Consider the following 27,576-nt stretch of genomic DNA (forward strand, 5'->3'; position numbering starts at 1 on the left):
CAGATTCACGAATTTTACAACAGTTGCAAAGCAGCTTTTCCTGCTGAACGCAGCCATTGGGGGATATTTTTTAGACTCTTGAGGATTTAAAATGTGCTAATTGGTTGTCAAATAGTGAGTTTCCGCGTTTTTTAAATCTTATATCGTGAACGTATCAGCATCTCGACGACATCATTGGTCGCGGCGTCTCTTTGTTGTTATCTTTACGGGACATCTGTTTGTTTTGTTTGCACTTTCTAGAACTCCCTACGTCTGAAATGAGACAGACGTATTCAACGACGCAAGAGAGAGAGAAAGAAAGAAAGAAACTCAAGTGCCAAACGAACAGGCTTGATTCCAGTTCACTGTCACATTCTTGTGAATCGTCAACTGACCACCTCGACCTGTCACAGATGATCCGAGGGTGACTCCGCTTCGAATTTGACATTAAAAAGAAGATGTGACATACCGTAGTTTATCGCAAAATGGAAAGAGTTCTTCTCGAAGAGCGCCTGAGGGAAGCTGTCTGTATCGGTGACACCGACGTCGTGCAAGATCTCGTGAATTTAGGTGTCGACGTTAACGCACGACAATCTGTCACTGGATGGTACTTGTCACTTTGGATTTACTTTGATAAATTTGCGCAATTACAGTCTAATGCATATGTATAAGATAAATTATTTACCAAGATACATGTTTATAATACTATTCTGCTACTGGATGGTACTTGTCATTTGGATTTACATGATATCTTTGCATAAAGATCAGAAAATATTTATCAGAATCTCACACTTTTATTTTGAAAAACTACTCTAATGTGATGTATAAAATGAATTTATTTTTCAACATTTTTTATAATACGATTCTGTCACTGTTGATATGTTATTTTGTATTTATTTTTGTCTAAAGATCAGCAAAGAAGTAATCTTGTATCTTATTCTGGAAAGTTGCACTCTGATATAATGCAAAATAGAATAAATTTACTTCATCTTATTAAGAGATAGGCTTTTATGATTTTATTTCGTATTATCAAGATAGCTTTTATAATCATGTTCATCTCTATTTCTCAAGGACTGCTCTACATTGGGCATGCAAACAAGGATACTTGGATGTTGCTGCCTTACTCTTAAAAAATGGTGCCGATAAGAATCTAAGATCTGAAATAGGAGAAACTCCAGCGTCTGTGTGCAGCAATCAACAAATCTTATATCTTCTGGGTATAAGTAGTGATAATCAACGAATCATGAACGAATCATCATTGCATACCATTACATCCACATATAATCAACCAGATTTTCTGCATACTACCACAAATCTCTCAAAAACCAGAAATAATGCATATAACGAAAATAAATTCATCACTACTTCTCAAGATGGTTTGATATAAATTGATACAACTCTTGTAATGATATTGACAGTCAACAAATATGGTCGCAAAAATTAATATAATGTTATATAATAATTATTGTGTATATTTATATATATTGATATTAATTAATTTAAGATCTAAAATATAATTGATATTTATGAAAAAAATTTTTTATAATTATATAAGACTGTCAAGTAATCATTGTTAACATACAATATATTATACTTGCAATGTAGTATGTATAACGATTTGTACACTGTTTTTAGAATTGATATTGAAAATCCGAGTGGCTAATACAGCAGATCCGGATTTCGTCGAGGTGGAATTGTTGCGGAGCGAACTTACATATCAAGCTCTGTTGTACTTGTGTTGCAAGGAGTTAGATCTCAATCCACATCAGATTCAAAAATTACGAAAATTACCCAACACCAGATTAAGAAAAGACAAAGACATTCAGAGACTTGAAAACTTTCAAGAAATTGAGGTAGTCATGGATGCAAACGTATATAAAAGTATGCAAAACGGTGTCACCAGCAGTCTGGCTACATTGCCGACTAATGGATATCAAAGTATATCCAAGAAGGATCAGACTATTTTATACTGATCACTCACATTGGAAAAGATCCTTCCTTTTAAATATTTCCAAAATACTCTCTAATATATTAATAATAGAAGCAAACAAGCTATTTGTTAAATAACAGTATATATGTTTATCTAATATTAACATCTTAAATGCAATAATCGAATATGAATTATGTAAGACGTGATATATTTAATGTTAATTAAATTAATATGTTAAATTAATATTAGAAATTTTTAGAGTGTATTCTAAATTTACATATATAACAAATTTAGAAATAGTGAATTTTTGTAATTGTTTTTTACTAGATTTTAAATTATTAAAGTATAAGGAGAGATAATTTCTATATATTGTCTTAAAAAAATTAATTTATTTGTCTTTCTTTGCATTCTTCCTGTTTTGTAAGTTTTTTTGTTTGTTGAGAATAACTTCGCCATCGGGCTTAACAGTGACTGTGGCACGCACGAACGTCGATAATTCTCCCTCCACATCGTGATAAGCTTTCGGTCTCTTAGGCGATGCCGCAATTATAAGTGGATCAATCGTATTTTTATTTTCTGAAATATATAAATTTGTTTAAAAAATGTAACATTTATAAGTGTCGCTAATAAGTTAAATAATTCATTTCAATTAAAACATACTTAATGTCATATAAAAAGGCAATGCTAGAGTAGTTGTGCTTTTCAATCGTAGAGCTCGTATGTTCACCCAACCACCAGGATAATTTTTAGACAGATTCTTGCAAGTGGCCAGTATATTTTCCAAGATTTGTTTTTTATCCATAGACGTATTTCCTATCTGGACCAAGTGAGTATCACCATTAGAGTGAACATGCATGCAAGTTTTTCTCAGTGCATAATCGATTTCATGCTTCAAATTTTTGCTGTCCATCCTGATAGATGTTGGCAATTTTCGTCTCTTCATGAAATGCTTTCCTAACAGATGTGACATATGCCCAGCAATGCGACCATCGACAAGAAAATGATCATAACTGCCTATGAGCTTTTTTCTCAATTCGAATTGATCAAATTCAGTTTTCACGCGATTCATAGGTATTATATCATTCACACGAGTACATTTATGTTCTTCTAATAGATTTCTGTAATGTTCCACTGTTGGTTCATAATCTCTTCTTCTTCCTCTTTGCGAATCGCAAACAAATAGAGCAATTTCATCATCTGGTGCTACTATAGAATATGGTAGCAAGCTGTAAACAAAAGAGAACAGGGATATTAGAATTTTATCAAAGATACAACACAATAAATTAGAATATAAAGTATTATCATTGTTGGGTTTATAATCAGGTTGAATCTCATAAGGATCCATTGGCAGTTATAAAATATAATCATGTAAAATCCAATCAGGGAAAAATATATTAAAATTAACTCCAATATAAAAATAGAGAATAATTATAATTTTTATAAAGTTTTGAATTAATTAGATTTCTCTAATATACGTATATAGATTCCTATTTTAAAAGTCAAGAAAGAATCGAATTAATTCATGTAGAAAGCACACATAATTTCATAAACTTATTTACATTCTCATTTGTCTGCGAGGTACTTGTGGGATCTTAACACAAGTAACTTGCATAAATATCGGTTGCACCTCCGTGGCTAGAACATCGTTTTTTTCTTTCAACTGTTCCTGAGTTAAATGGAAAATCGCAGAAATGCACTGTAAAATATGTTTTTTCGATAATTCCTTTAAGTCGAAATCCTTAGATGGTGTCTCCTCCGTTTCCGAATTCGCTCGTTTTCGCTTTCGCGAAATTTGCGAATCCGAATTTTTTTGTTTCATTCTCTTTATTTTGATATCGCTTTTAAGATTAGCACACTGTACTTTCCTTTTTCCGCTATCTCTCTTTCCCTCCTCTCCATCACACGACTTTCCACGTGCTGGCTTCATCATGGACCCGCCATTTTTCTGCCGCAGCCGGAAATGGGAAGTAGGCGGAAGAGACGATTTTACGCAGTGATGCCAAAAAAGAAAATTTTGGGCTCTTGCAAAAAAAGACGTTACTTTTCAAAATTTATTCCTTAAGTTTTCAGTTGACGTTCAACGCTCATTTTTAGCGTCAAAAGTTATCAAAAAATAACAAATTGGTATCTTTATCTTTAGTCACTCAGGCCCATATTCTGAATCCTCTTTTATCGATAAAAGTGCCTCTAAAAGTGGCTCATAGCCAATCAAAAGGCTTATAAGCCACTTTTAGAGGCACTTTTATCGTTAAAAGAGGATTCAAAATATGGACCGTAATATATTTGATGCTGGAAAATGAGCGTCGAACATGAAAAGGCACCTTTAGAGTAGAGTGGCGTTTGATTAACCAATCAGAACACAAAAATATTTGTTTATTCTGATTGATCAAGTACAAAATTGAAGATTAAAAATTAGAGAATAGAATTTGATTAATCAAAACAAAAGGAGCTAAAATTTCTGATCCTGATTGGTCAAACTCCAAATTTAATCTTCAATCTTTAGTTTTCAATGCTCGATGTAAAACCGTAATCACACTACGGGTTGCGGGCTTGGTTGCGGTTGGAATTGACCAATCAAAATAGTCGGCCGACAAATTGCTTTGTTCTGATTGGTCAATTTCAATCGCAACACAAAACGAACCATGAAAGAACAGACCTGCCGAATATTGCTGTGTAATATTGCTACTGCGCATAATCAGAATTTCATTCGAACTTGTGTTTTTTTCAATATCTGATCGGATTGTGTTGTAACCTTGAGGGATTTCGACTTTGGCATTAATTCGATAGAGATCTGTCTGGTATGTAATTATTCTCTCATATTTTAATACACAAGTTTTATTCTTGTAATCTTATTATTTATTACCTTAATATTTATCTTATAATATTAATCTAATTCATATATTTTCAATTCGGTTCACATATAATTTGAATTGTAACTGACGAGAAACATGTGTGCCGAGTATCAAAAAAAAATTCATCAATATCATTCGAGTCACTTGAATAACAAATAATAAATATCAATTTTAAATTTTAGGTGGTTCAGAAACATATTCGAGATGGTTTCAATAAAATGGATGATGATATATGGCTCGCTAGTGCCGTTTTTTGCAATGATTTCTGTGCTCTATATTCTCGGAGTCGCAAGATACGTTACCGATTTTGAAGAGAATACATGCGAGATGACATACATGTTCGAATATCCGCAATATGTGGTATGTGTATCACATGTGTGGCACAAAATACTTTATCAGAATGCCTGTTACAATAGTAGAGATTGTACGATACACTTATCTCTCTATCCACCCTATATCTATTGTATTATAAGTGATCTTTTTTTTGTAACTAGACTTAATAATTCTCTTTATTTCCTAAACTATAAATATAGATTTATTCCATTTATTAAAATATATATATATATATATATATATTGTACAAAAATAAGTATAAAATTTCTTATGTGGATTCTCAAGCAACTTATTTTATTTCAGAGAATATTTTTAAACAAGCATATAGAAGAGAAATATCCGCGATATGAACTATATGCCTATGGAGAAGGTTTTGTGACAGAAAAATTGAGGAGAAAACACTTTACTGGAATACCAGTTCTTTTCATACCGGGCAATGCTGGATCTCCTGAACAAGGTTTGTATTACTCTGTTATACATTCTAGAAAATTAATTCTATAACAAATATTTATATAGTAGACGTGCTTTATATATGTATTGTTTACATTTTTTTCTTTTTTTTTCAGTACGTTCCATTGCTTCAGTAAGTATAAGAAAAAGCAAAAAGACTCCCTTCAGTTTTGATTTCTTCACTGTTTCTTTCAACAAGGATTATTCTGCGTTGTATGGAGGTAAAAATAACACAAATAATATTATATGCATTTATATTGGTATCTTGTATATAATATTAATTGTTATTTTTTTAAATTCATTAATATAAGGTGTGCTTATGGACCAAACTACATATGTTGCACATTGTATAAAGACAATATTAGCTCTGTATCATGGTAAAGTGGATAATGTTGTGCTGATTGGTCATTCTATGGTAAGAAACACAAGAATATCATAGATGCAATGTAGCTGAAATTTTTTTTTAATCAGTATTTATTTTATAGGGTGGTCTCGTAGCAAAAGGAGCTCTCTTATTAGCGCCAAATATGAATGCTTCATTTGCAAGTATTATAATAAATTTAGCTACACCACATACTCCAGCCTTAGTTCTCGATAATGTCTTCGCCAATTACTATAAGGAATTGGAGAAACATTTGTACAAACTTAAGGATGCAGGAGTGAAGGTGATATCAATCGGGGGTGGACCACGTGACATACTCGTAACCGCCGCGCAAACTTACGATCATACAGCAGATATAAATGTCCTTTCTACAAGTGTACCAACTGTTTGGAAATCTACAGATCATTTGAGTATTTTATGGTGTAAGCAACTGGTACTTGTAATCGTACGTGCACTGTTTGATGCTGTAGATCATGTGAAAAAACCATTTAAAATTACGTCGAGTCCTGATTTGAAAATGCAGGCCCTATCTTATCACTTCTTACAAGTAAGCAATAATCGTTTACAATCTTTGCAATAACACCATTTCTTCAATACAAAATTGATATTTCAGCATAGTTCAGGCAAGAAGTTGTATCATTATAAGGAAAAAGTTCAGTTTGAAAACAATAGTGAATGGATAAACATTCCATCTCAACAGTATGTCTGGAACAAGAAGAATAGATCTAAAAAATTTTCTACTGTATATCTCGTAGTAGAACTATTTGACAAATCCGATTCCCTAACTATTGATGCAATAAACTTGGAAAACAAGGATTGGCTGTTTATGTGTAAAAAATCCATGAAACAAGATAAAAGAATTTGGTAATGCACGAAAGTGTATATTATTGTTACAAAAGAGATGATTGTTTACTGATAAAATTTAATATATACATTTTAGTGAGTGGGGTTGGAATTTGACGAATAACACGAGAATTTTAATCGATCCTTTACATCGCCCAAGAAAAGCCGTTGATTTAGATTTGAAAGAAATAAGTTATCTAAGTATGACGCACATCATCGTAAGGATAACTCCAGAAGATTTGAATAAACATCTTACAGTCAGCTTTGATTCCTATTATTATAAGAATCGAGTTGAATCTTTAAAAAATAAAATCTTTCATCCTAAATATCTTTTCGGTTTCTACGGATCTAACTTGATTGAAACTATCAAGGGAAATATAAGATATTATGTAACGCTTCCTAACATTATGGATGTAGTTACAATTGAAATGAAATCGACGGATTGTGTCAAGCATTATGCTGTTGTCGAATTGCTCGAATCATGGAGTGCAGGATCGACCCAATCGAGATTTTTCATGAATATGTATATATCACAAATATATTTAATGCAGGGAATTTACTTTTGTTATATAGCTCACTCTATATTCAATGTTATGATGCAGGGATGATGGTCCAAAATCGATAAAAATGCAAACTCTCTACGGACGCCGCAACGAAACGGCAGATTTAAGAGTAACATTAGATCCAGAATGTAGTTACGCGATTAATATTCAACCTGGAGGAATCATCGATAAGATCTCTTGTAGAATACGGGATCGTTGGCCGTTGCTTTACATAACAATTATCAGCTTACTTTTACTGTTTATCTCTATGATGGTACATAGTACAGACAAACTACAGGCAGTAATTATTACTATAATATTATCTTTTATTTTCAATATTACTTACGAAGCTTGCATTGCTTTATGCATTATCAGCATATCTGCCATTGCTGTATGCTGTTGTGTCATATTTCTGGGTTCTGTCGCACATGGAATAGCTGTCAAGTAAGAAATTTTCTATTTATATAAAATTATTTTCTCGTAAAATTATGAAATCAAAATTAACTAATAACGATAACTTATAAAAATTTTATACATATATATATATATATATATATATACTATATATATTTTTTTTGTAGATTTTTAGCACGTGTAATAATTTATTCAACAACATGGTCAGATTGGTTATTGAATGGTCTAAATCAGCTGCCGTTTATCACAACTATTCTCGTATTATCCCTAATTCCAGCAACATGCGGAGCTCTAGCTATGGTCGTTTCAGTATTTCTATATTTTTTGAAATTAACAAGGATGTATGAAGATTATTTGGAAGAGATATTAATGACCTCGCTTCAGCATTTCAATTGGTTTAAACGTTTCATGAATATAAGAGAAGAAAACACTAGAAGCCCTTGTCAAGAAATATATAATCATCTTATCTTGTTCCTATTGTGGACTTTTACTGCAATCCCAGCAATTCCAGCTGTCTTAGTTTGGGCAAAAAATTTCAGGTATGTATTATAAATTTCTCGATTTCGAGTCACACATAAATCTCTCATATGTATTAATGAGAACATATTAACATACAGCTACGACATGAGACTCACTTCAGAAGACCCTGTATTTCTAACAAGTTGGATAATACTAACTGCGTGTAGTACATTGGGTATTGTACATATCTATCCTACAGATGACGGAGCTCGTTCGCTTATATTAAGCAGCATATTACGTCTTACCAGTTGGGTCGTTCTTTCCATGACAGGAGCTCCGCGTCCATTCTTTTATCATTGGTATATGCCACCTATCACAGCCGCAATAGTAACACTCCTCACACTAAATACTATAATTCCTAAAAACCTATCTTAAAAGGTAATAATTTGCAGAAATATTATGTTTATGCAATTCTTCTCACCATCCATCAATAATTTTGTATAAAACAATTTGAATCATGCCATCATAGCCATGACTGTTATTTAAAATTTATTATATTTCGAATATTTTTATTAGATTATATTATATTCGATATATATTACATTCGAATATATTTATTAGATTATGTAATATAAAAAGTAATATAATAATGTTGTGGCATACAAGTATTGTTTTGTACAAAAGTAGTCAAAATATGTAATGTATAATAAGACTAAAGATAGTTCGTTAGCAACACTTTAAGAATAAGCGCAAATTAATCAGAGGATGTTTGTGTACTATAATGCAAGACTCTTTTCTTGTTGTGATATGTGTGTGATATATATAAGTATAGATAAAAATTATTCTTAATATAATTTATTAAAAAATTTCATCGATTTTTATAACATCATTTAATGATATGTATTATATATACAGTATTTAACTATGTCATCTAAATTATTTTGTACATTTGCTCGTATAGCAGTAACAATGCTATGTATATTATTATTATAAAATGTTTTCTATCTACATTTAATTTTATATAATACAATATATCTCTCTTTTGCTCTCTTAAAAGGAAACTTATTCCATAAATGTAGTTCCAACATCTATGTTTTCTACACTGTATACACATATCTGCTTTTTGGTGATAGGATGTATTCCATAATTTGCAACCATGCCCATTTCATGTCGCAAAAAATCTATTGTTTTTTTCGCTAGAGTTTTATTATTTGCATGTACTTCTGGATGTTGCATGAATTCAGTCAACTGAAAAAAAAAACAAATTTGATATTTAAAACAGTTATACAATTTGGGATACAGATATGCAACATATGTTATATACAATTATTACAATTTAACATATCGAACATTTGTGATACACTTTGTTAAAATTATATATAAATCAAATACAATAATATCTTGGTTTGGACACAATATATGAGGAAATAATCTTACGAATCTCATTGTACCTTCATCCATTTGCATTCTGAAATTTCCCTTTTACATTTTTGAATCTCAAAATTCTGAGGTGTTAAGTATGCAATCATGTATATATCCGAGCATCCAAATAAGTAATCATGTCCGTGTCTAAAAGATATTAGACACTTGAAGTCTGTTTGAATTCCTGTTTCCTCCAGTACTTCTCTTTTAGCTGCTACTTCAATATCTTCTCCTAACAATTATAGATACATATATATACATGATGATAAAACCAAAAAAAAAAAATATATATATATACCATTGCCTAGATTAAGATACCTGGCTCTACATAGCCACCTGGAAGTTTCCAGGCTTTATTGAGTGCATACTTTTCTTTAATAACAAGAATTTCATTAGTATCCTTGTTGAACACAAATGCACCAACACCTAAGAATGTATGAGCATATTTTGGAATGTTGCATTCTTCACTGGGCAACCAACGATATAACATGACATATTCCTCTTTTGCATGATGAAAGATGAATCCCTGTTCTGTCAATATTGGAACCCATTCTGTGTTCGGTATATGTACGCAAAACCATACAGCACGTTTTTTATCTTTAGTCCATTGCTCCAAAGAATCTATATATAAGGACATTTATAAGTGATGAATCTATTTTGATGTCATTTTAAAAAGAAGAGAATGGAACTGTTAACGCTTTCACTTTAATATAAAATACATTTTGCCAAATAATAAATCAGAGAGGATCAATTTAAGAGGTTTTTCTTCATACAATTTTTATATTTTCATTTATAATAAAATGCGCCCACCTTTCAGACGCTGAGCGAATATTTTACTGTCACAAGCCTCCTCGATCGAATCGACCGTGATACCGTTGTAGTGATCGTTACGACCCTTGAAGATTTGCTTGGTCATTGCGGTAGTGGACACGTTCAATCGTCCAGCGATTCGTCGTCGATGCGTGCTATATCGCGAATCCGAGAGAAAGACGATCGTGTTCTTTAGTGACGATCGACCTTTGAATGTTTTCGTAACAATATCACGAAACAATATTGCAGTTGACGCTCTTTTCATCGAACACGATCGAGTCTCGGAGAGACCGATGATTATCAAGCAACTATCGTGGTACCCCACATTCGAGGACTGATAAGAGCACGATTGCAATAACAATCTTGCATAAGCAGCGCACGTGAATGATTTTTCTCATTTTTCTTCATCATTATTTACATCGTCCATCGAGGGAACTTTAACCTGTCAAATTTTCTTTAAACATTTGAACGGTTCAATTTCCTTCTTCTTTTCGTCGAAAATTGCGGGAAACTTCATTATTGATTTTCGTCATTGAAGATTATATGATTATATAACGAGTGGCGTTATTTATGCGCATATATTACGAAATATTAATCACGCATAAGTGAAGTGGACGAGGTTAAGATGTCAAAGGACATTGCTCAGGCTGCGGTCAAAGGGACGCTGAAGCTGAAGATGCTTTGAAGCGTTTGATTGACCAATCAGGATAAAAGGAGTAAAGATTTCTTTAACCTGATTGGTCAATCAAACGCTTCAAAGCATCCTCAGCGTCACTTTGGGTACTTTCCGATTCACGCATGATGCGCATGAAGTGACAGAAAATGTATAGTTCATGGCTGCGTTCCGTTTCACGCATTATGCGCAGAAAATCTATAATATATGTAACATATACTATAGATTTTCTGCGCATAATGCATGAAACGGAATGCAGCCCATGTCACGCATATTATACATTTTCTGTCACTTCATGCGCAAATCGGAAAGTACCCTTTGACCGCAGCCTCAATGTGCGAGAAGAAAAAAATATCCTGACGTCATTGAACGTCACCGAATTTGTTCGTTCATTTTGAAACGGACCAATCGCGCGCGTTCACGATCGAAGGAAGAGCCAATCGAAACGCTGAATAAAATTATCCAAGCGGTTTAATAGGCGCAAAAATGCGGTAAATAAACTCTCTTTGTATTTTCTTATTCATTGGTAAAAATTCAAGTGATTCAATTGAGTTGCAAAGTATGTATTTCTAAAGAAATTTGCTGAACAAAAATCGAGATTTATATTCGTTATTTATATTGTATTTATTCTTACAGATCGAAGACAAGCATTATAGATCGAATCTTATTGGGATCGGTTCGTTACACGACTGTAAAACATCATTGAAATATGTGATACGCCAGAAGAACGCCATTTGCGCGAAAATGGAAGGTAATTAAATAAAGAAAAATTAAAAAATATTATAATAAGAATAAATAGAAATATTTTTAATTGTTAATTAATTGATACAAATGTTCCAATCTATTTAAATATGTTGAGTCTACATAATTATATAATAGAGAAAACACACACACATATTTATATGCATTTACAATGTTATATTCATATATATATGTGTGTGTGCGTGCGTGCGTGCGCGCACATATATTCTGTATATTAATTTGCTAATGTCGCGATTTTAAAATTGGTTTCCAGCATACTCGTTAAAAAATATTATAATAAGAATAAATAGAAATATTTGTCACTTATATTTTTAATTGTTAATTAATTGATACAAATGCTCCAATCCATTTAAATATGTTGAGTCTACATAATTATATAATAGAGAAAACACACAGACATTTATGTGCATTTACAATATTATATTTATATACGTATATATACACACACACACACACACACACACACATACATATATGTGCGCACACATATATTCTGTATAAATTTGCGTTGCTAATGTCGCGATTTTAAAATTGATTTCCAGCATACTCGTATATCTTCGGGCAATGCAGTTTAGCAGCTATTCTGTAAGTCGCCACTATATCCGCTTTAGTATCCCGACTATAATTTGTCCACGAATAGATCATTTGTGCGTTTTGCATCACTTTCATCAATTCATCCATATTCCGTGAGTAAGGAAGCACAGAGTAGAATTTCTCCGGTGAATAAATCGTGAACTGCTTGCATTCTCTATCCTGCAAAATAAGATATTATTCGAATTAACGTAATTACACACGTAAGGTCGAAGGCATTTTATTCGTTGCGTTTTTTCCCCACATATCAATTATTTGTATCATAGCTAAATTATCTTCGCATTAATCATTCGATACATTCTAACGCAACGAGATTTATTAATCGTCCGGCGATCACGCAAACAATGACACTGTGGTCACGCGATAAAAAAATTATGTATGCTTTTTCTATTTATGATTCATATTATAAATTTAAAAATATTTAAAATCTCTCGTCCGCGCATAAAAATTAAACTATGACATTTAAAAGTTTGTTATAAAATATAATTTTTCAACTTTTTTCTCATCACGGGATTTAATAATATTATATAATGAAATAAATTCATAAAAAAAAAATTTGGTTTATTTTTTTTACTAAAATGTTTCGTACTATTTATAAAAAAATTTCTATTTAATATGCATTTAGTTATAACAGATAATAATATAAATAATAAATAATATGTTTGTGTAAATAATAAATAATATATCATGTAAAAGATAAAAAACACGGTTTTCGATCTATAAACAATTTTTCTCTATAATAATGTTGTGTCAAATACATATTGTTTTTATATATGTTTTAATAAGTCCTTTTATACTCACATATTGCTCATAACAGAGTTTTTGCAGAACTTCAGTTATTACTCTTGTGATGTTATATCGCGAATAATTCTTCACGTTGATATTTTTAATAACTTCTATTGAAGTGTCGACAAAGTTCATGCCAAAATTCGTGCTTGTGTCCACGCCGAACACATCGACGTCCGTACTTTGATTGTCTTGCGCAACCGCGAAAGTAGTCAACTCATCCAAGGATCTAAATATAAATTTTCATATTTATTTGTCATTGCATCTTTAAGTTTTACAAATATTCCAATGCCAGTATTTGTTTAGTCACGCATAAGTTTCCGTGGAATATCTGACACAGATTCTCAAGATACATTCTTACTTGTATGTTAATGTGAGAAAACTTTAAAGAGAACTGTCTCAATTTTATCTGCTATTACCGAATTTACTTTGAGACTTTCGATTGGAGATGATCGCGTAACTCACGTCGGTATTATATTGTTCAGATTTAACGCCACGCCGCCGAATTTCCATAGTGTCAACATCCGGATGTAATCGTGAAAATCTTTATGTAGCCAATCATGATTCTCTGAAAATTCTTGAATGTTTCTCGAAAACCAACTCTCTAATGGTGTATCGATAACGTATGTCGACAAACGTACTCTCCTTATGTATACATTGTCGTATGTCTGCAAAATATCGACGAATGCTTGGGATTTTTCAGAAAACTGGCCGGTCGCAAAGAAAAGCACAAAGACATTCAAATTGTGATTGTTCCTGGCTGCTGATTCTACGGCGCACGCTTGTCGAGGAGTGAGATAAGGCGGTGAACAATTGGTGTTATGAAAGAATATGCATCGGCTTGGTATTAGCATTTCTTCATCTAGGAATTACAGAAGAGCAGGTATGTTTACTCGAGCAAACTTCCGAACAAGAACTTTTATCTCTTAAACCGAAATGTATACACAAAAAAAATATTTAATCAGAAACACAGTATATAACTTCCTGTATATATCCGTTATTAATTCAATAAATAATTTTACATGTTATTTTCTATTCTATAAGAATAGAAAAACATGTATTTACTATATAATTAAAACATTTTTAAATTATACAATTGAATTTCAGAAACTGAGACATTTCGATTTAAAGATTAAATATCGTATAAAAATTTTTTTTTTTTTAATCTTTTTCTTTAAAAAAAAGAATGCAAAAATGATAATCATATCTCACAATACAAAACATTCTTTCGTGAAAATATTTTTCATTTCGCACAAATATATTCAGAGCAATATATATTACACAGCGTTGAAAATATCATATTATACTGTAACGCAACTCTTTATCCTCTCTAATTACGAGTGGATATAATATTACATTGCATACACAGTGTCTCAAATGACTAAAGAATTACATCTAATGTTATATAGGTCGCGAATTTTATTAGAATTACAAGCAGCAACAAACATAGTTCTGCAAATATGTGCTCACTCAATGTTACATAAAAAGTAATATATCTTTTTTTAATATAATTACGCGACTCGTGCAAAACTCTTATAAAAAAATTCTACAAAAATAAGTTACGCAAATGCCATTATATAACTCGTCTAGTGCGATTTGTGATCGCATATTTCTATTCCCGTGAAGCTTGCCATTAGCGTAAGTGAGTAATTGCATATGAATTCCTCAGTTGCATATAGATCAAGGACTTTGAAATAGAATATTTTTATTAAGGAAAATTTATCCTATTTAATTCTTATTTTCTTTACAATTGATTATTTCGTTTTTCCAAGTTTTTACGATAATTCGAATAATTATCTAATCTAATTGTTAAACATTTCTATAATTCACAATTGTATAAAAAATATATCCTAAAAAATATAAAATAATTTAAAGGATATCGCATTTTCGAAAAATACACGAATCGTTATAATGCTATTTATTATCAAAATGTGAGATATCATATACTAATATACTTCAGAAGTTGTCAATAGTGTTATAAATTTTTACGCGTGAATTTAAGATCGTTTTTTCTTAACTTGAAAGAAAAGAGGAACATCTCTATTTTTCGTTTCTTCTCACTAACCCCATTTTCCTTGCTTAAGTTCCACGATACCATTGGATCTACTCCAATAGCAGTAAAGCTGTTTGGATGAGACGATGGCTGTCAATTCTATCGACAGTTCTTTCCAAAATACACGAACGATGGCCGTTAATCCGAGCAGGGAACACAGTATAAACAATACGCGACCTTTCTTCATACTTCACCTGTCACAAAGATAACTTTATCTGTTTAGCAGTCTTCCCGATTACACTGTAAATTCGTCAAAGTTTATGATTTACCATCAATATTTCTCGGTTTCCACACATTGATTTTTCGTATTAAATAAAAATATTAAATAATAATTTTAAATAAAAATGTTGTTTTTAATACGAACGAATATTTTTTAATAACTAATAACTAATATGTAAAACGCAACTGATACACAATCTCCCGTGGTAGTCAATGTGGTACTGCTTCTTGCAAGTAGACGATATTCCGACAAAGAGGAAGAACTTCCGCGATGAGTGTGCGGTAAATAGCTCTTGACTGCTCGATTATCACTGATTTCATCATAATATCTGGCAAATATCTATGTCAAATACCTTCGAATGATATGGGAGTGGAGAATCAAATATAGCTTTATTTTGATAACCTTTTATATTTTATTTAGAGAGAGAGAGAGAGAAAGCGAGCGAAAGTATATATATATAAAACAATCTTAATATTAATATAAATTATATTGCTTAATATATAATTTCTATTAATATTAGAAATATATGTGGACTTCAAGCATTATGACAATTAATCCTTCACATGAAAGAAAGTATAGATGAAAAAGAATTACGAAATCATTTAATCGTTCTGTTTCTGTTATAAAGAATCAATTACTCGAGTCCTGGAATGAGGAATCATATCGAACAATTAATTTCTCAAAGGCCAGACCAAACTGACGCATGTAAGATAACTTTTTATTCCATAATTGTTATAATTATCGGTAAACTTTTGAGGAAATATCGTAAATTTAGATGTAAGACGTATGTATTAAGTTGTATATATTTCAAAAAAGGTATATTTATCAAAAATATATATAGCTATACAATTTTCAAAGATAGAAAAATAAAGTGATAGAGAAGAATAAATCTTTGTTTGGACTTTAGTCTCTCTCATTGTATTTCAAGTTATATAAACACACAATGAGACAGGTAGATCTTGAAGCATTTTATTGGCATTATTAATTGCTCTTGAAAACATGTCATTCGAAGATTGAATGAGAATGACTGATGAGAATGAGAATTGAATTTCGCTTCTGGTAACCATTAGATCGTCAAGAGAGATCTTTATATATATGAGACATACTTTTTTTTCCAAAATATTTAAAAAACACTATCTTTAAATCTTTAAATCTTTAATAAATTTTCTTAAAAAATAATATCGTACTTGAGACAATGTCAAATGTAAAGTTGACTTTTCACAAAGTAATTATTTAACAACTCAATATATATCTAATTAAATAAAACTTATATTATTATATGTACATATAATGAGCAATGACAGTATCTGAAGTATATTTTGATTTTTTGAAGTCATTTTATTTCTATTATGTTTTTATAACCAGAATATAGCTAGAGAATCGATAAATATATGTACAAATTATATGTACAAAATATAATTTTAATTTTTTATATCTTCAAAATTTCATGTATTAAAAAATTTTTATTATATAAAATAGCATCTTCTGTCTCTATACATACATAATCTTATTTCTACTCCCACACCCACAATAATTTCTTCTCTAATTATGTATAACTTCAGAAATAATTACTAATTGTTGTTGATTCACTATTTATAAAAAATTAAAAAAACAAAGTAGCGGAAAAGACGAAGAAAATTGGCATAAAATATAATAAATAAAAAAATAAGAAGTATCTACACGTATGTTTTATTATCGTACAATATATCATTTTTATATTCTCTTTTTTTTTGACAATTTTATAATCCTTGATCATATCATTAAATATCTTTAAAAGAAAATCAAAATACCATCTTTGAAAATAAATCAATTATAATGATGGCTATTTCGAATAAATAGTATAGCTTTTAAATAAAACATCTTTTATCATTTTCTCATATTTGCTAACATTTGCCACCCATACAAGTTATATCATACACATTATACACATATCATATAAACACATAAGTTATATTCCTTTTTAATTTTGTATTCCGAATATCTGTGGAAACAATGTACCTATATTCATAAAAAAGTTTTAAAAACAAAGTGCTTGATTTAAAAAATATTTTGCGGTTAGTTTGTTATTTAAAAATCAAAGAAGATCTTCAAGTTCCGAAAATTACACTGATTAAAAGTCTGTCCTTCTCCCTTAAAATCAATGATTTTTACTTCAAACATTTTTCAAGAAAATGCATTGTTTTCCAAATATTCGTAAAATGGGAGAGAGAGAAAGAGAGAAACCCTGACTATACTTATATATATATATTCACTGATAAAATAAATCTTTAGTTTTTTGAGAGACTTATGCTATATATTTCTGTACAATATGAAATGGAGTTAAATATCGGATTTCGGATATTAAAATATAATATTATAAAATTATATAATATAATATTATAAAATTATATAATATATAAAATTAATTATATAACATTATAAAATTATATAATATAATATTATAAAACATTTTTTATCATTTGATATACAAAATTTATAAAATCCTTACTCAACTCAAATTTATTTCATTTATTTTTGCAAGTATAAAATTTCTAACATCCTTCCAATTGTACTATCAACTTACATGCGAATACTTTAAGATAGATTTTTTGAAATAATATGTTTAGAATTATTGATATATTTGTCATTTGTTGTCGATATTTGTCATAATTTCTTACTTTACGTTAACGCACTTGCAATTTTATAGTTTTATAACATGTATGTATAATAGTACAAAAAGGAGTAAATTATATTTTTTCATTGTTTAACTCTTAATTTCTCTGGACCTTTTAACTATAATGAATTTATTTGAATTTATTTGAATATATTTTAATGTAAAATGGGAACACATAATTTATATGTATGGTCAACAGTTTAACAAAGTTGTTGTTTAACCGAGTTTACACTCTAATGATTTAAAACATTAACTATTGGCACATCGAGCCAAACTAGCTTTCTAATACTCAATTTCTATATATTTTTCCATCAAGAATATGATTAATTTTCCTATTCAACTATTATAAATAAGAACAAATAAAATATTTATTACTATCAAGATCAAACTATTCGCAACAGACAAATGCAAGGAAAAATTCGTCAAAAATGGATATGTTATTAATATAGATATGTTGCATATTTTTTATAAAACCAATCTTTTTAAAAATCTTTTGAAAAAGATTGATTTTACAAAAAATCTATAGATTCTCGATAACATGCGCGGAACACATTTGTCGTCAATCTCGGATATAAAGCAAAATATTGCACAGCCATAATATCAATACTATCGTAACATTGAGCGTAACATCGTAATATTGAGCTTTTATGTGATGAGTTTTTATGCGATGAGCTAAAATGAAATATATCCAGTCACATCGATTTTTGTAAAGCCATTTCCAAGAAGATCAGCGAAGTTACGATAGTCTGGTATTTAAACTATGCCATGCTTGCGTATACGCAGCGAATTATTATTATACATTCGAGAAACAATAACATTAATATTAACAATATTCACAGCATGAATGCAAGAATTTAAGTGATCTAACTCGCTTTGTTAAGAACTCGAGAAAATTAATCTCAGATTTATGAACACAAAAAGTATATACAATTATTAGATTAATTCTCTCAAATTCTTAGGAAATTACATTGCTGTGCGCCGAAATCTTTGATTATAATAATATTAATAATTAATTATAATAATATTACTAATAATAATATAGATAATAATAATAATAATAATATTAATATGATTATAATAATATTAATAATATTAATATAATATTATCAATATAAATTAATTGTTTTTGATAATTTGTACTAATGGATCATAGTTTTCGTAACTGCATTCGTCCGATGTTTATGTAATAGATTTCGACAAAAACGTTACGCACTGTTAAATGACTGTTGGTTTTTCTATGATGAGCAATTAATTATCTATTCTACTTTAAGAATCCTAATCCGTCAATTAATATACTATTTGTATATTTCGATACTAGAACAGTCGATATCACGTATCTTGATATAAAATAGGTATCAATCTTCGAGAATTGTATATACGCACACTTGAGACATTTATTGAAAATTTATTTAGCGATGATAATCCTTTATGATGATTTTGCGGAGATTTTCGCTCGCTAAGACGATTTTATCGAGTGTAGAGAATAACTTGATTAGAGTTTTATTTGAGTAATATTTTATGAGCAAAATTGCGTTTCCTCTTACGATATAATCTAAATGCGAAAAATACAATTGACGAGTCTCTTTAAATGTAAAAATAGATTTTTCCTCCTTGACAGCGGAATAGGAATAATTTGTTGGCTTGTACAAGCGATCAATATATATGCTATCAACATGTTACACTATCGAGGTTATCACGTTAATACATATGAGTTACAAACTGACATTATATCGCGCATCGTAGCACGATTTATTATTTAATAGCCGCCGCAATACTTATTGTAAAGCGACGCTATAGTCTCTTCAACGTGACATTTTTATATATTAAATATATAATTTATTCGTATGTACAAGTATTGCGGGATCATTAGAATACTTTTCTAAATCAGCCTTTATCTCGTTAAATACATTTGATTTGGCGAATCCTTGACTCGTCGCGTTCCTTCTTAAAACCAGATGCGCTTTTCTTATAGAGATCACATGGATCGTTTGGATTTTTCCTATATTGTTTTATCAGTCGAACTTTCGCTAATTTTCCTCCAATGTATGTACTCGGATTTAAAATATTTTACCACAATTGTTAAAAACGTAGGGACAGTGCTTCCTCGCGATAACGGCGTATGGCACGTGACTGTTCACTCGCACCTGTTCAGCTTTGCTCAACTTGTTCCACACGTGAATCGCCTTTGCCTTGCTCAATATTTTCAATGTCGCATTACTGTCCCTCGTGTCGAAATATTTCTTCCATTTCTTATAGTGAATCGGATAGAAGACCGACGGTGGGAATACTGTGAAGCCGCGACAACGATCGGTCGTCATATCTCGCACCTATAAGATATAATAAATTATATAACTAAAGGAAATGTATACAATTACACATATATGCAGGATGTTTCAAAGTTAAATGATTATACTTCGCTAGTATATAGGAAAGTTTTATTATAACGTTATAACGAAGATAAATCAAAAATAAATGACAGATTCGCTGGTAGATGTACATTATTACGAAAAGTGGATATAGATCGGAGAGGATAATTGTTTGGCTCCAGAGCTTACACTGCTACACTTTTATTTCTGGAAAAATTTGAAAAATGATAATGTGCTGTACAAAAACCGATTTGCGACAGAAACTGATAAACAGTGTCATATGAAATTTATAGGCTGTTAAATTCAATCTCTCTAAAATCTTACGTTAGAAATAGCATTTTAAAATAGTAGAGAGATCGAATTTAAAATGGGAAATTCTCTTTTTTAATGTAACATGTAATAAAATAATATAAAAAATTAAAAAGAAAATGGCATAAGAGCCAACGCGCGGTAGTTAGAGCGCAGAGAAGCAACAACACTTCTTTTTTTTTTCAATATTAGTTTATTAAAAAACACATTATAATAATAAAAAACGAACGACATGGGACGCACAGCGGCATACTATATTATTAATTGTAAAAAGCGCGGAATCTGATCTACTGTGACGTCGCATAGCATAACTATAGTATATTTAATTGACTGTTGGAAGCAGAGCGCTTACTAGACCTCCGCGGAATGCAATTTAGCGTCACCTATGCGTCGAGAACAAATTCGTTTAATGTAACGCGTCACTATCTGTAATACAAATTGTTAACATCGCGCTGAAGAAGGATCAAAAGATGATCCGAAACGTTCGTTTTTTGTTATTTCAATGTGTTTTTTAATAAACTAATATTGAAAAAAGAAAGAAGTGTTGTTGCTTCTCTGCGCTCCAACTACCGCGCGTTGGCTCTTATGACATTTTCTTTTTAATTTTTTGATTACTTGAGCCAAAGCTCTAATTATTAAATTTAATAAAATAATACATTTCTAAGTATTATGATATGTATAATAATACATTTTTATGTATTTATATTAATAAGGGGAATTTAAAGTGCTAAGAAAAATAATTTAACTTTTCAAAAAAGATTTTACTTTAATTTTAATTTAAGAAGAATTAGAAAAATTGCCAAATATAAAAATCATGCAACTGATAAAGTGCAACAGAAATAGGATGGAAATGAAACATAAATTAACAATTATTAAGATATTAGAGATACGGGAACATGCAAGAAAATTAGCATGCAGATTAGATGGTGTAAATAAAAAATTACAATGTTAAACACGAGACATCTGTTATCACTATTATCTGTTATCACGAAAACGTCTGTGTTTGTATTTGCATTAGATACAGTATCTTTTCTTCGAGACTTGCTGATATTTAGAATCCACTTAGTATGTGCGTATAAAATGTAAAATACTATGCAGAAACTGATAACGCTATTCGTTAATAATGCTTTTAACAATCGTGTTTTAATTGTATTGTTAGCAAATTGACAAAAATGACAAAGTAAATATAAGGATGATTTTTTTTGGGTGGATTTAATCCGCTGCGAATTAAATCGGCATCTTTAATCTTCTTTTAAGAGCATAATGGACTATATCCGCTGAACGAATCAATTCAATAGGGCATGTCCCTTATTCTTCTTATTAATGAATGCACTTTGTTGTTTACTTTATGCATATTATCGTGTCTCGTTTATTTAAACAAGGACTGAGTAAACGTGTAATTTGCTAACGTCACGAAATGATGGATTCAAATTTATTCCACAGTTTTTTTTTAATCATTGCTGTATAAACATCATATTACGCTTATCGAACAGATCATACACAAATATTCTTAAATAATTTGTTTATTCATTCATACATAATTCTTATAACCATCTGTTCTGTTCATGATTTTTTTTTGTTAAAGACATATGTCAAAATTATTGATACTTATTTTATTTCTTCGAAAGTAAAGAAATTCTTTTTTTTTAAGATTAAGACAATTAACAATTGAAATTTTAAATTTAATTTTAGAGTTTTCTCTCAATTTCTACTGCTTTCAATACTCACGTTTATCGTCCCGCAAAGCTTTTGCAATGTCCTGGTGATAACTCCGGGTCCGTTGTTGCCCCAGACATCGCCGCGGAAGTTCTTCTTGAAGTCACGCACGCAGGCATCAGCTATGCGTCGACCAAGCTCCGACGTGTCGAAGCCCATAACACCGGCAGCGACGTCGTCCCAATCCTCGGCACCGGCGAAATTGGTCAGATTCTCCAACGAACTGATGACCACCACGTCTAGGTCGAGGTAGATACCGCCATACTTCCATAAGGTCAAGTAACGTAGCATATCGGACATGTGGCTGGCGGGCCAGTGGCTCTTCTTCAGCATACCGCTAGTGTACCACACCTCGAACGGCGTGTCCTTTACGTATCTATTCGGATAGATGTGTCGGATCTTGATGTTACGATAGTTGAGCAAGTGCCTGACGATCTCGCGCGTGCTGTTGGAGAAGTCGGATTTGCTGACGAACAATAAATACACGGTCATCGTCGGGTTCATCCGCGCCGCCGATTCAACGGCGCAGGCTTGCCGGGCATTCAGCACGAGACCCTCCTCGCCGAAGCAGGAAGTCTCGTGGAAGAAGATGTTCCTTCCTGGTACCGGTTTATCATCTGAAGTATAACGTGTAAGACTTGAACAACCTTTTTCACATAAATATTTATATATTAATATATATTAATAATTTAATTACTAGATATCGATTAGGTGATCAGAGATCAGAAAGTGTTGAGATTAATTCTATAGAAATCAATTTTGTATTACATGCGATAAAAATAAAAATTTCTTAAATTTTACATATCTCTAATTCTATAGAAATTAATTTTTTATTACATGCGATAAAAATAAAAATATCTTAAATTTTACATATCTCGAATATGTTTTAAAAAGAAATATTTCAAATTGAAAGATTTTGAAAAAAAATGTTTAAATATCTATTGTTGCATTCAATTTTTCTCATTGATTGATATAACTGAAATTAATAAAGTTAATATAAATTGATATAACTAAAGTTATTAAATATAAAAAATATTGAAGTTTGTCCCAACATTTTTTCGAGATACGCAATCTTCAGCAAATTTTTCAAAAAAGCCAAGCAATCGCTACGTTGAATCGTTTAAAAACAGGCACATATAAAATAAATGCAGAAAAAATGTTGCTTGAATGCGAAGATGAGTATTTCTGTAATTTCTGAAAAATCTGTAGTAAACATTATCCTTATCTGATTGTAAACTTAAATGAAAATATGAGGCATTACTGCATCTAGATAAAATGTATATAAATTTAGCTAAAAAATATGAGTGAATTTTTTCTGCGCGCACAATCAGAGACATTTTGAATACGAATAATTAAGGATTGCTCGCGAAAATATTATAAGTTGTATTTAATTATATTTCCAATAAATTAGAGATATGTTAAAAAAATTAGCTATTATAAGAGATTTCATATATATATAATTATATATAATTATATACATTTTATCGTGCATATTATAGTACATCTTCAAAGAAATTGCGTTGTAATGCACTTTTTTAAGCATATTAAGCATATTTTGATTATATTACACATTTCGTGCAATTGTATATCGCAACAGTGATGTTTCGCTGAGCGCATCAAAATTGCAGGAATAAAGCGTCAATAATTAACTTGAATAATTTCCTGTGCACGAGAGTATCATGAGTAATATACTTTGGTTTTTCCAGCGCGAATGACTTATCATATTTAATTTACTACAATTTTAATCACTGACTGAATCATTTTCAATTTCAAAAAATATAAGTATGTCTTTCTTTATTATTAACTAAATAGAAAACATTAGAGAGTAATAAATTTTAATTTTAATTTTAATTTTCTAGATTTTTAATTAATAAGAATTCTACTCTCTAAAAGTGAATCAGTGAAAATATTACTAATTTAAACGGTAAAATAAGATTTCACTGAGAATCAGTGAGTATTTTACTGATCTTCAGTGGAAACGCTTATTTTTTTGTTATTTTATCTTATATCTCACTGATTATGGTCAGTTAAAATAAAATTCACTGTAAAACTAGTAATCGCTAGTTCGTTCGTTTACCGCTACGATCGTTATCTCTCTCGTATTTAGTTTTAGTCATAAGAATTATATAAAGTTTGCAAAGAGCGACAGATAAAATTAGAAGTATTATTTCGATTTAATTTCTGATACAATCTCAATAGAGAGGCTTTAGATATGTCTGACGACTTAATGAAAATTATGAAGAGATGAATTATAGTTTAATATTAGTGACGATAACGAAAGAAATATTACTGATATTGAGAAATATTACTGATTGAAACAGTCAAAATTATTAACTGATTCAATAAAATATCACTGATTTACAATGCTGTACTTATAACTGCTGCAATCAGTGACTATTTACTGTAATAATATACTGATTTACTTTTAGAGAGTACTATTGAAAATTATAGTAACAAAAATTTATGTTTTATTTCCTGTAATTTTAGAGATCGAGAAAGCTTCCCAAGTTTGTGAAATCATATCTAAAATAAATCTTATAAATGTGACAAAATTGGTTTATTTTTATGTTCAAAATTTCTCAAATGTAAACATATCTGTCATTATAATTTCTAAGAATTTTATCCGAAATCGCGTATGTCAAGTGTACAAAGTTCGTGAATCATAGACTTGTTCCACTTTCTCGAATTCTTGATACGAGGAAAAATGACAATAATGATAAATAACAATAATTGACTGTCATATTACTTGATTCTGGATCGAAATCACGAATGCCTTCTGCGGACGAGACTTCATCGTAACATTTGATATTGTTGATTGTCGACATGTCAAAGAACGGTATCCTTTGGATGATGTTGTTCTCGGTCGAGATCATAAGGATGAGCAGCACGACGGCGAATGTGAAGCCGCACCACAATAATCTTTTTTTCATCTTTGTTAATATTCTCATTCAAATGCACTATCGAGATAAAATTACCGATTTATATTTCGAATGTAATTTTCGCTTTCTATTTATTTTTCAAAAGATAGTGCGTTCTTTTTTCTCAAAATTAAAAATCTAACAGTTACAATGCTTCTAATATAAAAAAATACACATGTAAAGAGCCATGCGAGACGAAAAATGCATTCAAGCTTATCTATAAATATGTAATTAATTATTTTAAAATAAAAGAATGTAGAAATGAATCTTTTTGACAGAAAAAAACAAGCAGAAAGCAGAAGCACTGCAGATCTATTTTTGAAATCCCATAAAAATGGCATACAAAAAGAGATTATGGAATGGCTATGTAATGGCTATATATTTTAAAATAAAAGAATGTAAGAATGAATCTTTTGACAGAAAATAACATGCGGAGAGACTGCAGATTTATTTCTGAAATAGCACACAAAAAGAGATAAGATGACTGTAATATTTCAATTTCAGGCATGATAAGCGAGAAGATATCGTATAAGTCACATAAAAATGCAATATATACGAGAGTTATTTCCTTGATTATTATGTCGCAAGAAACTATATAAGTATAATTTCGAAACAATTTTAATGGACGGTCGTTCTTCTTGTATATGTTAATTCGAACAGTGTCAAAGTATAAGTGTAGAAATGAATCGAGCATGTGTCATGCAAATTGTCAGAGACAGTTTAAATAATCTTAATTCTTTTGAAGAGAATGATTCAAAATTAGATTATCGCGTATGATAATAGAATAATCTACATGTGTACAAGTGACGGTTCATTGAACCAAGAAGTTTTTGAACCACGCGGGAAGGATCGCACGTAAAAATGTGAGAAATTTATGTTAATAAAATGTTAAACGAGGCTATCTATTCTTAAAACAGGAACTTTAAAAGCCTCTTGTTTAGAAGTGCTAGGAAAAATATCGCGAAACTCTTTTTTGCAAATTGCAGTACAAGTACCTGATTCACAGCGCTTGTTTAAGCTCGTCCTTTCGTCCTTATTTTTATACAAGTCTCCCTTGTGCGCAATAGGCGTCGGCCTCCAATCATCACGTTCCAATTCAAATATGATATACGTATGTGGTATTTTTCTTCTTATCTTACGATATTAATATTCATGGCACACAGTACATTTATAATTGTAATACGTAACAAAATTGCCGTGCATCTCTTTTCCCCGTCTTTTCGCGTTACGATCGGATGCTATGATGTTACACGATCCCGCGACGAGGAGGAAATTAAATCCGACATGAAAATTAAATCTCGGTCGGTCTTTCTCTCTCTTTTCCATCCGAAATCCGTCGTTTCGCGTTGACGGGGCCGAATCTCACACTGGAATAAAACTTTGGACGTGTTAAAGAAAATGTGTCATTCCGTTTCGAGATAAGAACTCGAGAGAAATAGAAAGAGAGAGAAAGAGAGAGCGAGAGTATTCGCTCACATGGGGAGTACTCGGTACTCGCGCCAGTGTCTTATGCGAGATAGTAGCTGTTAAACTGGCTATCCTCGATTGATATGCGAAATATTGCCACAAGATGATATCATGTTAATTGAGCATTACTGATTATGTTAATTCTCATCGTCGACAACTTGGCGAATCTTGTTCCTTCCTCCGGAAAATTCCGGAGCATTATTATTGCTCAACTTGACAGACACGTCAGGATGCTTTCGCGTCGTCTACCTCTTTCCGCCATCCGTATCGATCGTCTCGCTGACAATCAACGCGGTTTCATGAGTATTTAGGGCAAAACGACTCGATCGCGATATGTATGATAATATTGCTTGCGATTGAGCACAGGGAGACAGACCTCCTCCTCGACGTGATCACATTTCACGACTACTTGCAATAACTTCGCTGACAATCGAAAGGTCGAGTATCACCCCTCTGCTAGTTGATACTATGCTCTATAACGAGATATACTTCCGACGCATGCGTAAGGATGACGACGGGGTCGACGACGACGCGTGACGCACGACGCTCTTGTTGCTCTTCTCCTCGAGAGTCCGGAGTCTGGATTCTCGCGAAAAGATCCGCGGGTGTTTAACGACGCGACGTGTAAATATACACGTCGACATGA

General features: G+C 31.0%; 6 protein-coding genes across 13 annotated transcripts; 2 read left to right on the forward strand and 4 right to left on the reverse strand.

The window, feature by feature from the left end:
- Positions 1 to 243: 243 nt before the first annotated feature.
- LOC145962653 (ankyrin repeat domain-containing protein 40) lies at positions 244 to 2,274 on the forward strand. Its single transcript, XM_083083858.1, has 3 exons — positions 244 to 586; positions 1,051 to 1,355; positions 1,615 to 2,274. Exons 1-3 carry the CDS (start codon positions 465 to 467, stop codon positions 1,950 to 1,952), a joined length of 765 nt encoding a protein of 254 aa, XP_082939984.1. The 5' UTR covers positions 244 to 464; the 3' UTR covers positions 1,953 to 2,274.
- A 4-nt stretch (positions 2,275 to 2,278) lies between these two features.
- On the reverse strand, positions 2,279 to 4,020 carry LOC145962650 (ribosomal L1 domain-containing protein CG13096). Its single transcript, XM_083083855.1, has 3 exons — positions 3,469 to 4,020; positions 2,570 to 3,135; positions 2,279 to 2,485 (listed from the first exon to the last, which is right to left on the reverse strand). Exons 1-3 carry the CDS (start codon positions 3,837 to 3,839, stop codon positions 2,298 to 2,300), a joined length of 1,125 nt encoding a protein of 374 aa, XP_082939981.1. The 5' UTR covers positions 3,840 to 4,020; the 3' UTR covers positions 2,279 to 2,297.
- A 566-nt stretch (positions 4,021 to 4,586) lies between these two features.
- Positions 4,587 to 25,729, forward strand: Pgap1 (GPI inositol-deacylase). 3 transcript variants are annotated; one of them, XM_083085687.1, is made up of 15 exons: positions 4,587 to 4,707; positions 4,944 to 5,121; positions 5,398 to 5,551; positions 5,661 to 5,765; positions 5,856 to 5,959; positions 6,030 to 6,473; positions 6,540 to 6,790; positions 6,867 to 7,292; positions 7,372 to 7,755; positions 7,893 to 8,264; positions 8,343 to 11,132; positions 11,418 to 11,580; positions 11,726 to 11,840; positions 13,932 to 14,111; positions 22,522 to 25,729. In XM_083085687.1, the coding sequence occupies exons 2-11, from the start codon at positions 4,966 to 4,968 to the stop codon at positions 8,617 to 8,619; spliced, it is 2,673 nt and encodes an 890-aa protein (XP_082941813.1). In that variant the 5' UTR covers positions 4,587 to 4,707; positions 4,944 to 4,965; the 3' UTR covers positions 8,620 to 11,132; positions 11,418 to 11,580; positions 11,726 to 11,840; positions 13,932 to 14,111; positions 22,522 to 25,729. The 3 variants fall into 3 exon arrangements, with proteins under 3 accessions (XP_082941813.1, XP_082941814.1, XP_082941812.1); XM_083085688.1 differs by having other exon boundaries at positions 8,343 to 11,648; XM_083085686.1 differs by having other exon boundaries at positions 8,343 to 11,580.
- On the reverse strand, positions 9,024 to 11,092 carry LOC145963586 (uncharacterized). Its single transcript, XM_083085699.1, has 4 exons — positions 10,417 to 11,092; positions 9,925 to 10,227; positions 9,636 to 9,838; positions 9,024 to 9,432 (listed from the first exon to the last, which is right to left on the reverse strand). The coding sequence occupies exons 1-4, from the start codon at positions 10,679 to 10,681 to the stop codon at positions 9,247 to 9,249; spliced, it is 957 nt and encodes a 318-aa protein (XP_082941825.1). The 5' UTR covers positions 10,682 to 11,092; the 3' UTR covers positions 9,024 to 9,246.
- LOC145963585 (alpha1,4-N-acetylgalactosaminyltransferase 1-like) lies at positions 11,865 to 15,813 on the reverse strand. Of its 4 annotated transcripts, none has more exons than XM_083085697.1 (5): positions 15,688 to 15,813; positions 15,294 to 15,475; positions 13,694 to 14,090; positions 13,244 to 13,457; positions 11,866 to 12,604 (listed from the first exon to the last, which is right to left on the reverse strand). In XM_083085697.1, the coding sequence occupies exons 2-5, from the start codon at positions 15,466 to 15,468 to the stop codon at positions 12,377 to 12,379; spliced, it is 1,014 nt and encodes a 337-aa protein (XP_082941823.1). In that variant the 5' UTR covers positions 15,469 to 15,475; positions 15,688 to 15,813; the 3' UTR covers positions 11,866 to 12,376. The 4 variants fall into 4 exon arrangements, with proteins under 4 accessions (XP_082941824.1, XP_082941823.1, XP_082941822.1 ...); XM_083085696.1 differs by having other exon boundaries at positions 15,294 to 15,521; XM_083085695.1 differs by having other exon boundaries at positions 15,551 to 15,813.
- Positions 16,836 to 27,480, reverse strand: LOC145963584 (alpha1,4-N-acetylgalactosaminyltransferase 2-like). Of its 3 annotated transcripts, none has more exons than XM_083085694.1 (4): positions 26,459 to 27,480; positions 25,292 to 25,916; positions 22,558 to 23,162; positions 16,836 to 20,481 (listed from the first exon to the last, which is right to left on the reverse strand). In XM_083085694.1, the coding sequence occupies exons 2-4, from the start codon at positions 25,491 to 25,493 to the stop codon at positions 20,212 to 20,214; spliced, it is 1,077 nt and encodes a 358-aa protein (XP_082941820.1). In that variant the 5' UTR covers positions 25,494 to 25,916; positions 26,459 to 27,480; the 3' UTR covers positions 16,836 to 20,211. The 3 variants fall into 3 exon arrangements, with proteins under 3 accessions (XP_082941820.1, XP_082941818.1, XP_082941819.1); XM_083085692.1 differs by having other exon boundaries at positions 25,292 to 25,502; positions 26,459 to 27,479; XM_083085693.1 differs by having other exon boundaries at positions 25,292 to 27,480.
- Between the last annotated feature and the right edge of the window lie 96 nt (positions 27,481 to 27,576).

The sequence above is a fragment of the Camponotus vicinus genome, unplaced genomic scaffold (genome assembly GCF_025532165.1).
Source record: "Camponotus vicinus isolate PSW18456_S1 unplaced genomic scaffold, iyCamVici1.0 SCAF_12, whole genome shotgun sequence".
In the NCBI taxonomy this organism is placed as follows: domain Eukaryota; kingdom Metazoa; phylum Arthropoda; class Insecta; order Hymenoptera; family Formicidae; genus Camponotus; species Camponotus vicinus.